The 16,310-nt window shown below is 36.1% G+C and overlaps 1 protein-coding gene across 2 annotated transcripts in view; it reads left to right on the plus strand.

The window, feature by feature from the left end:
- The window catches only part of IMMP1L (inner mitochondrial membrane peptidase subunit 1), a 73,218-nt gene that overhangs the window by 48,911 nt on the left and 7,997 nt on the right, over positions 1 to 16,310 (plus strand). For both annotated transcript variants that reach the window (XM_082343872.1, XM_082343873.1), the window contains one exon: positions 3,093 to 3,219. In XM_082343872.1, coding sequence (XP_082199998.1) covers positions 3,093 to 3,219 — 127 coding nt within the window. The remainder of the gene's footprint in view (positions 1 to 3,092; positions 3,220 to 16,310) is intronic.

Genomic DNA, 16,310 nt, shown 5'->3' on the forward strand with positions numbered 1-16,310 from the left:
AAGTTAAAACCTCCGTGGGAAATATTGTTTGCCATTACATCTTTTAAAATCCTAGTCTAAATGGTGTTTCCAATCCTTGAGATACTGTTTATTCTACTTAACTCCCTGATTATTATTCCTTCTGAATGGATGTGAAGTATTAATAATTTAATGTATTTTCTAAAGGACACCTCTTTGATTCCCTAAAATTTGGGGTCCATTAGTTTTTCATAATTCTGAAAAAATAGATCTGTTTCACATTTCATCTTCATAAAATACAGATTTTACTCACTTGAGCTGGTATTTAGCTTATGACATAAGTAGGTTTAGGCATTCCTCTTTCATTATTGTCCTTTTTTATAGTCTACTTCACATTACTGAAAAATCATCAAGAATAGTGTAAAACTGTTCTTTGTGTTTACTCGTTCTTCCACCATCTTAGATTCTGCAAATAGAAACTCTGTCTTGCTCAAGCTGTATGGTCTAGCATGGTCTATGGGTAATTCCTCAGATCTTTTATCTGTAACAACTTCAAGATAATACCTAATTGATAGATATGGGGTTATAAAATAAAACTTATATAACAGGTTATGTTCTAGCTTCCTTTTCTTTTTAACTTGTATCAAATTACAGTCTTTGGATTAACTGGAGACCTAGCTTCGCTGCAACGTGAAGACAAGCTTCTGTTTTCCATGCTAATCACATGATTTCACTCTCATAGTCCTTGAGCATCCTTAACAAAGAGCTAGACTCATTGGCTAAATAGTGTTTGAATGAACAGCTCAATATTGTCTTTTTTTGGTTTTTTTTTTGGATAGATACTCTTTGCATTCAGATGGTAATACAAATAACTATATTTAGTAAATTAATTAAGATTCTTTAGAGGTTTTATTTTGTATTCTGCTCCTTCAGGGGGCCCATTAGGTGGAAGGACAGTTCAAACTTTGGCATTTATAGGAGACATACCAAAGTAACTTTTACAGCCAAGGTAGTCAGTTGGTAACTCCTACTTTAAAAACATTACTGTCCTGAGTATTTTTTTCTTTTATCTGCAGCACAGAACCCTTGAGATTTCAGGGGAATCTCTGACCCCTGGCAAGAGATCCTCTTGCTAGCTGTTTCTAAAGATAGAGTAGCCATTCATTTAGGGAAAATGAAAGTCTGCATATCTGGTATCTAAAGCACATAGATTTTTCAGTCCAATGGACCGAACACTCATACTTGAGACAACCATAGTCTCTTATTACTACTTACTCTTTCAACAAATAGTTAATGAGCACCTTACTTATAAGATGTGCTGTACCTGATAATGTTAGGATTAGCAAGATATTAACCCTTGTTTTCAAAAGCTTACAATCTAGGAGGGGATAATAAGGATATTTATAAATGATACAGGAAAATTTAAGTCTTAGTTCTATTAAGTTTCTTTTAAAATACTATTTGAAAGAGTTGAAAGTCCAAGGTTATATATTTTGATTTAAGCTCTGTGCCTATAATATCTGGTTAGACGACCAGAAATACAGTATACAGTAATGATGCTTTCTATTAATTATGATTAATAGACTGAATTATGATTCAGTCTGACTGAATTATGATTTTTATGTTGCCATTCAAGTGCAGAGTTTGTTTTGAGGATCATATTGATTATTTTGTCGAAACACTTAAGCTGAATAAAACTCCCATGGAAAACATTTCTTTCCCCAAAGCTAGCCAAAATCAACTTTGTTAGTATGTTACATAGGTTACAATATTTGCAAACCTTTTCATCTGAACAGTTCCATTGACATGGTTCCAGCTGGTTGGAAAGAGATACTTTATAACATTTTCAAACAAGTGTAAGCCTTATATTGCACTCCAAATTATAGAATTTAGTGTTTTAATAGCATTCAATTCTTATCAAGAATAACCTCAAGAAATGACTGTTCTGAATACTGTTGCTGTATTTTGTGTAAAAGTTCGGATGAAGATGGTATCTTTACTTTCCTTACATAAGTATCCTTCTTGTATATTCCTCTTTGACTTAGTTGTTAAGGAAAATTTTGTCATACCTCCCAAACTAAACTTTATTTTATTAGGTAATGATTGCCATGTAATTAATCATAATTTATTTTTTTACTTGACTACCAAAAGTTTTGAACTCATTGTAATACTTATATATAGCAATAACTAGGTTTCTGATTTAACCATCATCTTCCTTTTATTTTTGTGACTTTTGATATTGTTTTGATACATGCATCTTTTATTGCAAGCAACATCAAATTATTTCCTGAACCTGGTACAGATAATAAGTAAATACATTAAATCCTTTCTATTGTGAGCAACAGAACTCACTTATTGCTCACTTCATGCAGAAAGAGCATTGCATTCTCTTTGGTTGAGGCATTAGTCATATATTTTTGTCTCCTTCTTCCTTTCCAATTTTAGATATCTTCTTAGTCTTCTAATACATGTAGATTGTTATTTCTTCCATGAATCATGTCTTCCATATGTAATCATATCCATATTGGTTCTATATGTTTGATTTGCCAGTTTATTTTTTGTAATATATGTTTGGACAGCTTTTAGCATTTTATTTGGCCAAGTCTTCTGATATTTTTTCTCAAGTATATGTCTTTTTTGACTGTACTGTAAACTCTCCAGGTTATATAATTTATATGCTGCAATTCCTCAGTTCTTTAAGCTGTAGGGAAACACAGATGATGTTTCTACCTTTTTATGTGCTCTAGAGTCAATCAGTGCTACTGGCTGGGCAGTAAAATTTGCTTGGTTAATTTGGTGGTATTTACACGGAATTGTTTTTTCATAGTTTTGGTTCTAAAAATTTGGACACAGAAGTAACACTGAGTGGGTATAGTGCAAGAAGATAATTCTCATGGAATTATCAGAAATTTTAGAATCTTCTAATAGCTTTTCCATCACTCTCATTGTTAGATTCTGACCCATAAAGTTAGTCACAAAGGTTCTCAAAGCTGGTAAATGTATGAGAGGGTCAGTATGTCAGAGGATAAAAGGTGTGGCTTTGTTTAAGTTGCTTTATAAAAGTATTGTAGCAGTGCCATGCATGTGTTTATGTTAATAATAACACTGACATTTCTTTGACTTTTTCCCCTCAGAGGTGACATTGTGATTGCAAAAAGCCCAAGTGATCCAAAATCAAATATTTGTAAAAGAGTAATTGGTTTGGAAGGAGACAAAATTCTCAGCAATAGTCCATCAGGTTTCTTTAAAAGCCATAGTTATGTAAGTAACATTTCAATTATGTTATTCATTGGTATCATAGTTGATTAACATTAACTGAACACACTGACAAATGATTATAACTTTTATTCACATTTTGAATATAAGTTAGAATAATGCATTCATTAGAATTTAAGTATGTTTGTATCAAGAACAACTTGGCCATTATAGTTTATATATTTTATTTCCTTTTAAAACCCTATATAAACATCTCAGTATTAGTTGTTGCAGGCAAGATTCACCAATGAATGTCAAAATAATGGGCAGACGTTTGAGGAAAAATAGTGTATTTGCATAGTCTCAAAGTATCTTTCCCAAGATATTTTTACAAAGGGAAAAACAGTAGCTTCGTAGAGGAGAAACCTGGCAGACACCACCTTAACTGAGTGATCAAGGTTAACTTTACCTATAAAAAGACGTCAACATAATGTGACCCCTGAATTCAAGGACTGAGAAGGGCACATCACCTTTGTGGTATTCTTGTAAAAAGAAGGTATAGCCTCATGAGAAAACATCAGACAAACCCTAACTGAGGGTCATTCTGCCACATAATTGGCCAATACTCTTCAAAAATGTCAAGGTCTTTAAAAAAAGGAAAGTCAGGAATTGTCATAGATTGGAGGAGACAAAGGAGACATGACAAGTAAATGCAATCTGGAATTCTGGCTTAGATAGTTTTTCCACTGACTTGTAAGTGGAAAATCTGGTAAAACCAAACACAGTCTTATAGTTTAGTTTTTTAAAATCCTATTTAAATGTTTAGGATAGATATTTTGGTGTCGTCAACTTGCCAACTCAGTTAGGAAAAAGAGCAAGAGCAGTAGAGTGGAAGAGTGAAGAGCAGATGTGATGTGTCAGCCCCTTTCACCAGTCACATGGCTGCTGGGACAGCTCGTGGCAGGGGAGGGCAGCCTTCTGTTTACTCAGCATATACTCTTCTTACTTTAATTATAATTTAATTTTCTATTTTTGTTTAAATTTTCTGTCACTGTCAGATTATTAATAGAGCTGTTACATCTGTTAAGTAACTTTATCTTCATCCCCAGTGTAAACATACAATTAAGAGTTAAATTGTCTTCATCGTTGTAAATTTATTTTGACCTATAATAGCCTCTGATTGCCCTATAAGTTTGATCAGTAGAATATTAAATAATCTATTATTTATTTACCGTTCTTAATAGACTATGGTTCAGCTGTGCAAATGTTTATTACACTTCTGATGTTTATTACTACAGTGCTAAACATCCTAGGAATCCTTAGCTGATGGTGATAATGTTAAAGTTGAGAATGTGGTATTGGGTAACCTATTTTTCTGTGGCCTTCATCATGGATACTTATCCTTTTATTTTTCAAAAATGTCACTTATTTACATAATGATTTCACCTTCACATGACTGTTATCATTTCATGAGGCATTCTAGTCACTTCTAAGTTGCTTTAGCAACAAGCATATACTTCAGACCAGAAATAGTTTTATCAACAGAAAGAATAACAAAACATATAAATGATAGCATCTACTATCTGTGTACAGTGTGTACACTGCTGTTGTTTTCTTTTAAAATTATTAGAGGAGGAATATTAGGATGAAAGGATTTAGATAAAATCTCTGCTAAGTAATCAGAGAAAATAACCAGAGGACTATAAGATGTACATTTTTTTGAATATTCTATTTAAAGAATACATTCATCGAATTTTTATGTTTGTTGAGAGGATAAATTAGGGGACACTGCCATTTTGTTCCAGATGTATTCCATTCACTTTGGTTTGCATGTTTATAAGTGTACAAACAATTGTAATAATATTGGCCAACACTTAACTATGTGCTTACTCTGTACCTGACACTGTTGAAACTCTTTCCAAGGGTTAATTCATTTAATCATCAAAACAGTAACCCAGTGAAGGTGGTAGTAGCATTTGACAGATGGGAAAGCTGAACAACAGGGAGGTTAAATAAATTGCCCAATTTCAAACAGTAAGAGAAACAGTTGGAATTCAAACACAGGTAGCCTGGCTCTGTCCAGAATCTATATTCTTTACCACGCCACTACTTTTCATCCCAAAATATCCTCTACTTACTATTATTATTCCTACTCCCATCTCCTAAATTGTACTTCCCTTAAAATGTATTTGTCTTTATTATTTTTAAAAAGAAAGACAACTGTTTCTGATCAGGGCCAGTATTAGTTCTGAAAGACAAGCCAGTGATTTTTGAAGGCTTCCCGGCTCCACCAGTTTTACCAGGCTGCGTTTTTTAAGCCATAAGAATTGTGTAGCTATTACAGAACCACTTCAGCAAATGTGTTCCATTAATCAAGGTGATTTATAACAAAAATTCATCCAAGTTTGGAGCACTGAAGAGATATCCAAACTGTTTGCATTCTCCCCATCCAGAGTGTTCCCTTTTCCAGCTATCTCAGAAGCACACTGGTGCTGCATTCTATGAAAGGGGTTTCTTCCCCTTATCTGTGCATCCTTTTAGAAAAATCATTGTTGCTTATAGGTTATGAAGACATTACTATTCAGATCTTGATTGAGGTGCATAATAAGGATGATATATATTAAATGTGTTTTGAATTTCAGGCAAAAAACATTTATTCTCCTAAGTAGGTGCTTCAGAAAGCAAAACACCAAAATTGTCATTTGGAACCTAGAACATAGAGTTTAGCATATGAAAGAAATAGCATTGTTTGTAAGTTGGCAAAAAAGAATATAAACAGATCATTGGTTAAGTGATGTGAAACCATTTTATTCATTCCAGAGTTCTAAAAGTTCATGTGGCAAGCAGCACTTACGAAAGGTGATTTATTTTTTACATTAAGCATTTGGAAACTAAGCAGTCCCTATCAAGGTCCTATTGCAGTGGGTTTTGCTTATTTTCATGGTATTGAGGCCAGTAATTTTTTTCCTTGGGTTATGGGCTGAGCACTGGCTACTAGGAAATGAGCTTAATTTGTGACTCTCAAAAGAAACAAATTGTACTCAGCTCAAACATCTTGAATAACTTTCCTTTCTATACTATAGGAATTCCTCAGTTTGCTGCTAGAAGCCACTAATTTGCCAAAAATAATTTAGTTGGAAGAAGCATTTAGCAGGTAGGAAATACATTAAATGAACTGGCATTCTCCTGTTGATCTGCACAGCAAGCGATTTAACATAGTCTCCATTCCCCTAGGGAATATAGGGCCAGGACTCAGGAAATATAGTAATATTTTCTTATAACGCTAATAAAGAAACAAAAACACTTTATAATCTTTCTCAGGATAACATAGTGTGATAGTTCAGGGCTGTGATTTTAATCCATAGTGTATCTGTGGTATAGTTAGTCATTTTGGAATACAGTAAGTTCCTATCAGCAAACAAACATGCTATAAAATCTCCCATCTAAACGAACAAACTCCTTTGGCACCACATCCTCCTATAGGAAAGAGTCGTGCATACTTACTGACTCGACTCTGAACTTTATATTCTCTTTTGAACTCATTCCACGTAGACTTTGGTCCCCAGCACTTCACTGAAACAGTTCTTGTTAAGAGTCACTGATGACTTCTCTGTTGTTGATCCAGTGGTCAGCTTTCACTCCTCGTTTTACTTGACCTATTGTTAGTATTTGAAGTAGTTGTTCTTAAAGCCTGGTTTCACTTAGTTTTGGGGATACCACTCTCTTTAGGTTTTCTTCCTCTCTTTCTGCTTCTTCTGAGTGTCCTTTGTTGGTTCCTCCAAATATTGGAGTAACTAAGGGTTTGTATTTTAAACTTCTTTTGTTTATATACATGCACTTAAGGTGACCTCTTCCTGTCTCATGGTTTTAAATACTATCTAACTTAAGACCTAAATTTATATCAACCACAACTTCTTTCCTGAACTCCAGAATCATATATCTGATAGTCTGTTTAATATCTCCACCTTAGTATATAATGGTCACCTTGAACTTAATATGTCCAAAACTAAACTGATTTTCCTTCCAAAACTGGCTCGTCCCACATGTATTTCCCAATCACGGTAAAGGCGCCTCCATTCTTCTGCTCACTCAAGTCATAAACCTTGGAGTCGTCCTTGCCTCCCTTCCTCTTTCACCCTCCCATCCAATCTACTAGCAAATCATGATTACTATATCTTGTAAATATAATCAGAATTAGACGACATCTTGCCCCCATCACTGCCACCATCCTGGTGCAAGACAAATTCATCTCACTCTTGTTTTCTTGCAGTAACTTCTGAACTTCTCTCTGAGCTTATACCTTTCCCATCTTCTTGCCTCCTTACCCCTCTACTGACTACTCTTCACATAGTAGCTGAAATGATCCTTTTTAATAATGATGCTTTTTCATAAAAATAATGTTACTCTTCTACCCAAAGAGCTCAGTGGCCCCCCATCTCATAATTAAAGCCATGGTCCTTTTGATGGCCTACTAGACCCTACACTCTTCCTGCTGCCTGTTCTTGTAATTAAAGTTTCATTGGAACATGGCCACACTCATTCATTTACATATTGTCTGTGACTGCTTTCAGTAAAACAGCAGAGTTAAGTCATTGTAACAGAGACTCTATGGTCTGCAAAGCTTAGCTATTTACTGTCTGGCCTGTTACAGAAAAAGTTTGCTGACCCTTGCTCTAGAATGTAAGGTTCTTAATGGCAGAGATTTGTTTTGATCTCAGCTGATTCCCCAACACCTAAACTTTTATTTGGCATCTAGTAGGTACTTTAAAAATACTTGAAGGGTGGACAAATGGATATATGACTAGAGTCTGACAGTGTTTTATTTTAGTTTCTATTCTCAGTTGCTTCTAGTTTCTACTGCAAACTCGCTCTGGAGTGAAGTGCATGATGTTCTATTTTTCAGTAATATAGATGTTCCTGTTGCTCACCACACTGTATGCTAATGCTGAACTGGCCCATCTGTGTTCATTCTAGTCTTCATAGAAGACTTGAAAGCTAAGCTACTTCCATGGTAGGGCTACTTGACCATCTTCCATAACTGCAGGTAAATGTTATAGAAAATATTGGAATGCCCCTGTGACTTTGTACCAGCACAGCATTGTGCTGATTAAATGTTTCTTTCCCCAAGTGACTTCTATTTGGAATGAATGATAGTTTTCAGCCCTTTTATTAAAGCAGATTAAACATTCACCTGGCTTTGAATAATTAGTTTGGAGTACTCTGAACTTGGTCTCATCTAAATCTTCTGAAGGACTGGTGGAATTGAGGTACCCTGGAGTTACCTTGCTCTCATTTTGAGGGAAGATTTGGTTCCCCAGAAATGGTGTGGTGGTTTTGTTACTCTGAAGGCTAAGTTGCCCTTGCAACATGCAGTACCTACTAATTAGTTTGTGTGGTAATGAGAGTTTTCTACATTTCAGTAGAAATGATGTGCCTTTGGACATATGTAACAACTCTACAGGTGTTTTGTTCTTTTGATTCTTTTATTGGTTGGCAGATTACAGATGGATGAGTTGTTATCGGAAGCTGGTAAACTGTTTCTTTAAGTGTAAACTTCTGCTTTCCAGTGGTTGTTTATTATAAAATGAAGGATCTTTTTTTCTAAATCTTTCAAATAATTAAAACTCTGTTTATGGAATTTTAGTTTCTCAGCCATAGCAGCCACCCTGTTGAAGATGTGCATGTTAATAGCAATATGATCATGGAGATTTCAGCATTTTCCTGTAGGTAAAGCGTAGCATCTTTTGCTCTTGTTACAGGAAATGTATCTGTGCTTATTAGAAACATTATGTTTTTACTTTTATTTTTGACCTATCAAAATATCCAGTTATATAAAGCTTTTCAGTTCTTGATACCACAGATTCCAGTATCATACACAAAAGGTGAAATGTTCATCAAATGCTAGTCTGTTACCACAGTAGAGTGATGGTAGGTGCATAAGAAATGTAGTATTTCTTACATTTTTCTTTTTGAATTGTAGAGTACGTTAATAACATCATTATTGTTATTGGCAGAAATGTAAGAAATAGAGAGACATTTTCACATTTCAGAACTGATTAAATGTTCTCAGGATGCTCTGGTGGTATAGTGTTCTTAAAAGGAGAACTTGGAAATGGGATAATATGCTAGTAATAAATCTGTTTTACTGTGTACTGAAAAATATTTAAACAAAACTGATTGCCCAACTGAAAAACAATCTCACTAATTGGGAAACATTAGAAAATGGTCACTTTATAAACACTGATAGCCCCCAACATGTACTGTGTATTTACGTTATAGTTCAAATCCTTGAATATCCTAATGCTGTTTTTCTGTTTGTTTAAATGTCATTTACTTTAGCTAAAAGTCACAACCATATGGTCTTCTATTACCACTTGTATTATAAACAGAAAAAGTACTTCTCTGTAGGGAGAGGAATCATCAGATTGAAAGGGTTTGTTTATTATAAGCTGCTGATACACTAAATCCTTATGTCATTTAAATAGAAGAACTACCTAATAATGTCACTTATTACAACTAGGATATCTAAACAAGGGACTTGCTTTTTGCAGACTATAGTGATAAAAACCTGTGCTTCACATCCATTTCTCAGCAACGGCTCCCAGGGTAATCAATCATGGCATACTGCTAATGCCTTGATTGCAGCTGATGCAGAGGAAATATGTTTACTTTTTTGCTAAAGTGAAGTTCACTGCGGAGATGACGTGACTTTTTCATCCTATAGCTAACAATTCTGAAGATAAATTTGACTTAGTGTTTACAATTCTGAGGTGTTTTTCTTCTGATGTTAACACTAAAGAATCATCTTTGAGGCTCCCACTACTTAAGCATTTTCTGATGTGTTCCCTGAACATTTTCAGAATAATTTGATCTTAGTTTAACAAAAAATATGTAGTTTATAAAATATTATTTTGTAGAAATGTATTTTATCTTAATATATGTTTGAGTATGTATATGTATGTATATGTATTTATGAAAATCAACATTTCTACTGAAAGGGTAGCAACTCTTCCTGAAACTAACATGTTTTGCTCACCTGAAAATATTTTAACCACTCAAAGTTGGAAAGTCAGTGCCATGGGTGGGATTCTGGGGAGGCATTTATGCAATTCAGTAAAATGCCATATTACATATAGTTTTATCTGCAAGTTATATGAGACCTCTATACTTTTAGGTTGCTTAAAAGTAGGTGGTGCAGTAGTTAAGAATCCACCTGCCAGTGCAGGGGACATGGGTTCGAGGCCTGGTCCAGGAAGATCCCACATGCTGCGGAGCAACTCAGCCCGTGCACCACAACTACTGAGCCTATGTTCTAGAGCTCGCGAGCCACAGCTACTGAGCCCACATGCCACAACTACTGAAGCCCACGCACCTAGAGCCCGTGCTCCACAACAAGAGAAGCCACAATGAAGAGTAGACCCTGCTCGCTGCAACTAGAGAAAGCCTGCACGCAGCAACAAATACCCAACGCAGCCAAAATAAATAAATAAATTTATAAAAAAAAGTAATTGGGAAAAATTACTAAGACTGAAATTGTAATGCTGCTGTTCAGTGTAAGCATCTGAGGCAGACTCCCACTCTGATGGTCGGTCGTAAAGAGAATGTGTTCCAAGTGTCATGTGGCTTCCTAACCTGATACAGTGGTCTGCTGGACCAGGTGGAGTATGTTCAGATGTCTTCTGAAATAAGCAACTAAATGAAGTTCTTCTATTACCACTTTAGGCAATCAAAATTCTATAGATTTCTGTGACCCACTTAATCTTAGTCTATAAAAGCATTCTCATTCTAGTAAACTATTTTCTACCTAAAATAAGAAAGGAAAAGAGAAATTACAGATTTAAAAGCAACTATGCATGTTATAAAACAGTTGAAGATAGTAAAATAGCCGAAAATATTGACATTACAAGCCATTATACTGCTAACCTAGATATGCGAGAGTGCTTCCTCCTGGGTTGGAATTTTCATAACTATTTTAAGAAAATTTAGGAATCGTTTAGTTTGGCATAGCTAGTGCTTGCATGTCTACTACACAGACATACAGAGCCAACAGGGAAGGGAGATAAAGTACCTAAAACTATAGGGTGAGTAATTTAAAATTCTAAGATGCAACTTAAGATTCTGATCTACTTCCTTTACATTGTGTGTATGAATCTCTAAATCAGGAAGGATTAGAAAAACCTCCTGTCATCTGAAGAGACTTGAAATTTGACCTGACTTCCCTATGTAAAGAAAGTCAGAGTAGGTCTGGGGACATAGACTGATACATACGTCTGACCCTAACTGCAAATGTACCTAACCCCAAACCAATCCCAGCATCAGGCATCTTCCTTCATGAGGCTGTGTCCCAGGAGCAGCGGAAACCGCTGGACCTGGGGGGAGGGAGAGAAAACGTAAAAAGCCTTCAGGAGGATGTAGGGTGGGCAAATTTGCCAGACAATAACTTCTCAACTTTCCTATTATTTATTCATGCATTCATTAATTCCATTAATTACAGGTATTACTGAATACTTACCTGAGGGCCACCACCATGTTAAAGTAGATCAAGTCCCTGCCTGCAGGCTGTCCAATAGAACTTTCTGCAAAAATGGAATAGTCTATATCTGGCCTGTCCAGTATGGTAGCCACTAGGTTCATGTGGCTATTGAGCACAGGAAACATGGCTAGTGTGTCTGAGGAACTGAATTTTTAGTTTTATATAACTTGTAAGATTGAATAGTCATATATGTTACTAGTGGCGACCATGTTGGACAGTACAGCTTCTGGAGTTTGTAGTCCAGTTGGGGGACTGGACAAGGAATTACAAAATGGTGTAATAGAGGATACTTATCTAGACTGGGGTGGATAGGATTACTACAGACTGGGGAGGTAAAACCTGAGTTGAAGTTCTCAAGGACAAGTAGGAGCTAGCCAAAGCAAGCAGCATATTCAGAAGATCTAAAAGTGAGAGTGCAGCACTGTGCTTTGGGTAGCTGCCAAAAGTAAGTTCCTATGTCTGGGACATATAGTGGGGAGGGGTGGGTAGTGAACAGAGATAAAAATGAAAAGGTGATCAGGGCTCAGTTCCTTGTAAGTCTCAAGCAGGGGAGCAACTTTGTGTGTGTGTGTGTGTGTGTGTGTATGTCCACATCACACGTTGTGGGATCTTAGTTCTCTGACCAGGGATCAAACCTGTGCCCCCTGCAGTGGAAATGTGCAGTCCTAACCACTGGACCCCCAGGAAATTCCTGGGAGTAACATTATCAGACTTAGCTTTTAAAAGATCACCCTGATATTTAGTATAGAATAGTAGAGGATGGTTGGAGTAGGAGAGGCCAGAGGCAGGGAAACCAGTTAATAAATAGGCTGTAAGACATAATTGAGATAATAACATGAAGAATGGAAAGCAGTACAAAATTTGGAGAAAGATTAAGGGAATATCTAGACAGGATTGGATGTTGGAAGAAATGGAATTGAAAGTCTTAAGACTGACCCAAGTTTCTGGCTCTAGCAATAGGGGTAGGTGGTGCATTAAAATAAGGGGTGTGGACTTCCCTGATGGAGCAGTGGTTAAGAGCCCGCCTGCCAGTGCAGGGGACACGGGTTCGACCCCTGGTCTGGGAAGATCCCACGTGCTGCAGAACAACTAAGCCCGTGTGCCACAACTACTGAGCCTGAGCTCTAGAGCCTGCGAGCCACAACTACTGAGCCCACGTGCCGCAACTACTGAAGCGCACACGCTCTAGGGCCCGCATGCCACAACTACTGAGCCTGTGTGCTGCAACTACTGAAGCCCGCACGCTTAGAGCCCATACTCCGCAACAAGAGAAGTCACCACAGTGAGAAGCCCGCGCACCGCAACAAAGAGTAGCCCCCACTCGCCACAACTAGAGAAAGCCCGCGCACAGCAACGAAGACCCAACACAGCCAAAAATAAATAAAATTTTTAAAAAAATAAGGGGTTCTGAGGGAGATGTTAATTTGGGAAATGGAGAGAAGATATACTCAGTTTTGGAGTAGTCTAGAAGCCTGTATAATAAGTCTATGATAGATTGTACTTTAAATGAATACAATGGCAATGAAATTACAGGAAGTGGGAAGAAAACAAATTCTTTCCCAGAATGATGTTTGGGTGCTATACTATTCCCTCCTTGATGCCCACAGTATATTTTCATGATCTCTTAGTCAAAACAGTGTTTTGATGCTCTCAGCCCCCAGAGATCAACCTCACTTTTTAAAGGTCTTCAGCTATTCTCTTCGTATCTTACATCATCACAAAAAATGTCATCTGTCATCTACCTGCCTAATTTGCAACTTTGTATTCACAAAGCTAGACATCATTCTAAATAACTTCCAGGGTATGGGACATTAGAGTTCTGGTTTTGATAAATAAAATGCAAGTAGGAGAAGTGTCTATCAAAGAAAATCATGCAACACAATGCTTTTTTTTTTTTAAGATACTAGTAATATCAGGTACAAAAAGATCCACATATTTTATTTTAATCCTTTATTTTTTGGAGTATGGACTCTTTTCTACTACTGTTCTTTTATTTCTAGTACCATTTCGGGTATAAATCAGTTTTTTAGCCAATCCCTATATGATGCAGTTATGTACTGGTCCATAAGAAATCAAAAAGCGCTACAGAGATTCATCTATAGGAATAAATCCAAATAGGGATGAGTTTTGACTGGGAAGAATTATTTGAAGTCTCAGGAATCAAAAATTTGGTGGAAACCTATTAGCACATATTCTGTATAGTAGGCATCTGATTTACTATTTAGACTTTTTCTGAGAACATGAGAAAAGTCATTATTTACATATTTACTGCTATTTTCTACTACTCTTTCAGATACCTGTGTTTCATTAAGTTAGGCTCATCTTTTGGAATATGAGAACCAGAGTGTACATCCGGCTATATTAAAATGAGAGTACAGACATAGTCTTGAAATGAGAATATAAGGAACTTCTCTTAAATACTAATCCAAAAACAGCAGGTAACCTTGTTACAAATAGAACAAAAAAGAAGTCAGAGACCAAATAATCCATTGTCCTAGGAAAAAAAAAATCTGTAGGATTGAGATGTTAGTATTAGATCGCTGGGATGGAAAGGCCTATTTACTAGCTTTAATCCCAACACTTTTCCCCCTTCCTCTGCCTTCTGACAAGTTGGTAGACGGTCCTGAAGAAGTAAATGCTCCATAAGGAAGTGCTTAGGCATTTGATATTTAATAAACATTGCTTGAAAAAGACGCCTGTTAAAAGAATAAAAATGTTAGTCTTTGCTACATTTGGATGATTTGGTCTTAAAAACTGAATTTCATTAAATCAGTTGGCATAATTAATATGGCATCTATTCACAATTAATGTACATTTTTAATTATACTGGATTTAATTCAAAGTCTTGGCTAGTACCAGAACTATATAATTGAATACAGTGTAAAAGAAAAAGACCAAAAACATAACTGAAGTGAAATTGCAAAGCACAGTTCACTTTGCAGAGAACTGGATAGGCTGCATAAGAAACCAGGAACAAAGAAAGCCCGGCAGGCGTCATTCATCCAGCAGCTGGAGCAACTGTTCATAACAATAGCTAATATTTAGTGAGTGCTTACTGGGTGCCAGGAGCCTTATGTGTTATTTGGTTTTCAGAATGTTTCTGTAAGGCATTAATTAGTCCCAGTTTTTCAGATGAGGTTTAAATAACCTGTCCAAGGTGTTTAACTAGTAAGTGGCAGAGCTACAGTTTGAACTCAGGACTATGACCCTGTGGACTGTAATTTTAACCACCATACAAAAAACCCATCAGAAATTCCTGTTCAGGCTGGATGGAGGTATCGAGTACTTAAGAAGAAGATGAAGGAGCTTAGTTTGCTTGCAGTAGCTATGAGAATGAGCAAGTCAAGTCTTAAGACTAAGCTCTAAACCCACTCAGCAGGGAGATGCTCGATAATAAAAGAGAACCTTTAGTTAAAAGCATCCCCCATCACACATACCCTCACCACAGTGCTGTAGGTGTAGCTTACTAGAACTTTGGCGTAAATTCCTCTTTAATGATAATTGGCTATGAACCTAAAGTGGCACCATTTTTAAGTAGGGAAAGGCAATAACAGTCCCCGGGAATGATGTGGGATAGGTTAGTAATAAGTCAGAATTTAAATGGGAAGAAAAAGAAGCAGGACTGCATAGAGATAGTATCTACTGAAATAATCACTGTGTTAACTGTCCCTTGCCTGGTCCTTATAAATGTTAATCCCTTTGTCATGCATCTAGCCTTTGGGAGCACCTCCCTTATGACTCCAGATATTCTACTCAGGGAGACAAATGTGGGCAAAAAGTTCTGGCAAGGAGAATGTCAGTAAAAATAAGAGTATTAGTGAGACTGTTCCTTGAGTTTTGCTTTCAAAGGTACCCATAACTGACGCTTGAGACAGCCCCATTTTACAAAATTAAAGATTAATAATGTTTTCTCAGCTTTGTGTTCCTAAAAACCTTTCTACTTGATTTTCTCTCAGGGGATTTAATGCTTCACTTTTTGACATATATGTCTTTATCTATAGTTTTGTTGGTGTATATAGGAAGATAGACTCCAACAATTATTTACTGCCATTGCAGGAGTCATACAAATACTGGGCTTTATGAAGTTCTTTTAGAACTATGTAAGTAATAAATGATCTCATTTTGCAAGTATTCTCTCCAGTAGTTTGTGTACATAGTATCTTACCATGACTATGTTTTGGTTATATAAGCCATGATTAAGCAGAATATGCATTAACCACATAATGGTATACTAATTTGACTCGATTTTGCTTACCTGAAAGATAGTAACATAAATAACAATTATTTGGGTATTGTTAAACTAAAATGACATGTTGTGAATGTACATTCATCATATGGACTTTTTTCCTGGGCAGGGAAATTATGCATTTTATATTTTACATTCATCATTCTGTGAGACACAAAACAAAATCTTTAAAATACATGTGGAAAATGAAATACTTTACAGTGTTGTTGATATACCACTTTCATTTGCTTTTGCCAAAAAAAAAAAAAAAAAAAACCCCACAAAAAACAAAACAAAAAAACCCAAGTCTTTATCTGATTGCTTTCCTAAGGTGTGTATGCCTCTCCTTTTCCTATATATTTCAGGAAAAGGAAAAAATAATGATGTCAGAAAAGGATT

This window comes from Balaenoptera borealis, assembly GCF_965194805.1.
Source record: "Balaenoptera borealis genome assembly, chromosome: 11".
Lineage (NCBI taxonomy): Eukaryota > Metazoa > Chordata > Mammalia > Artiodactyla > Balaenopteridae > Balaenoptera > Balaenoptera borealis.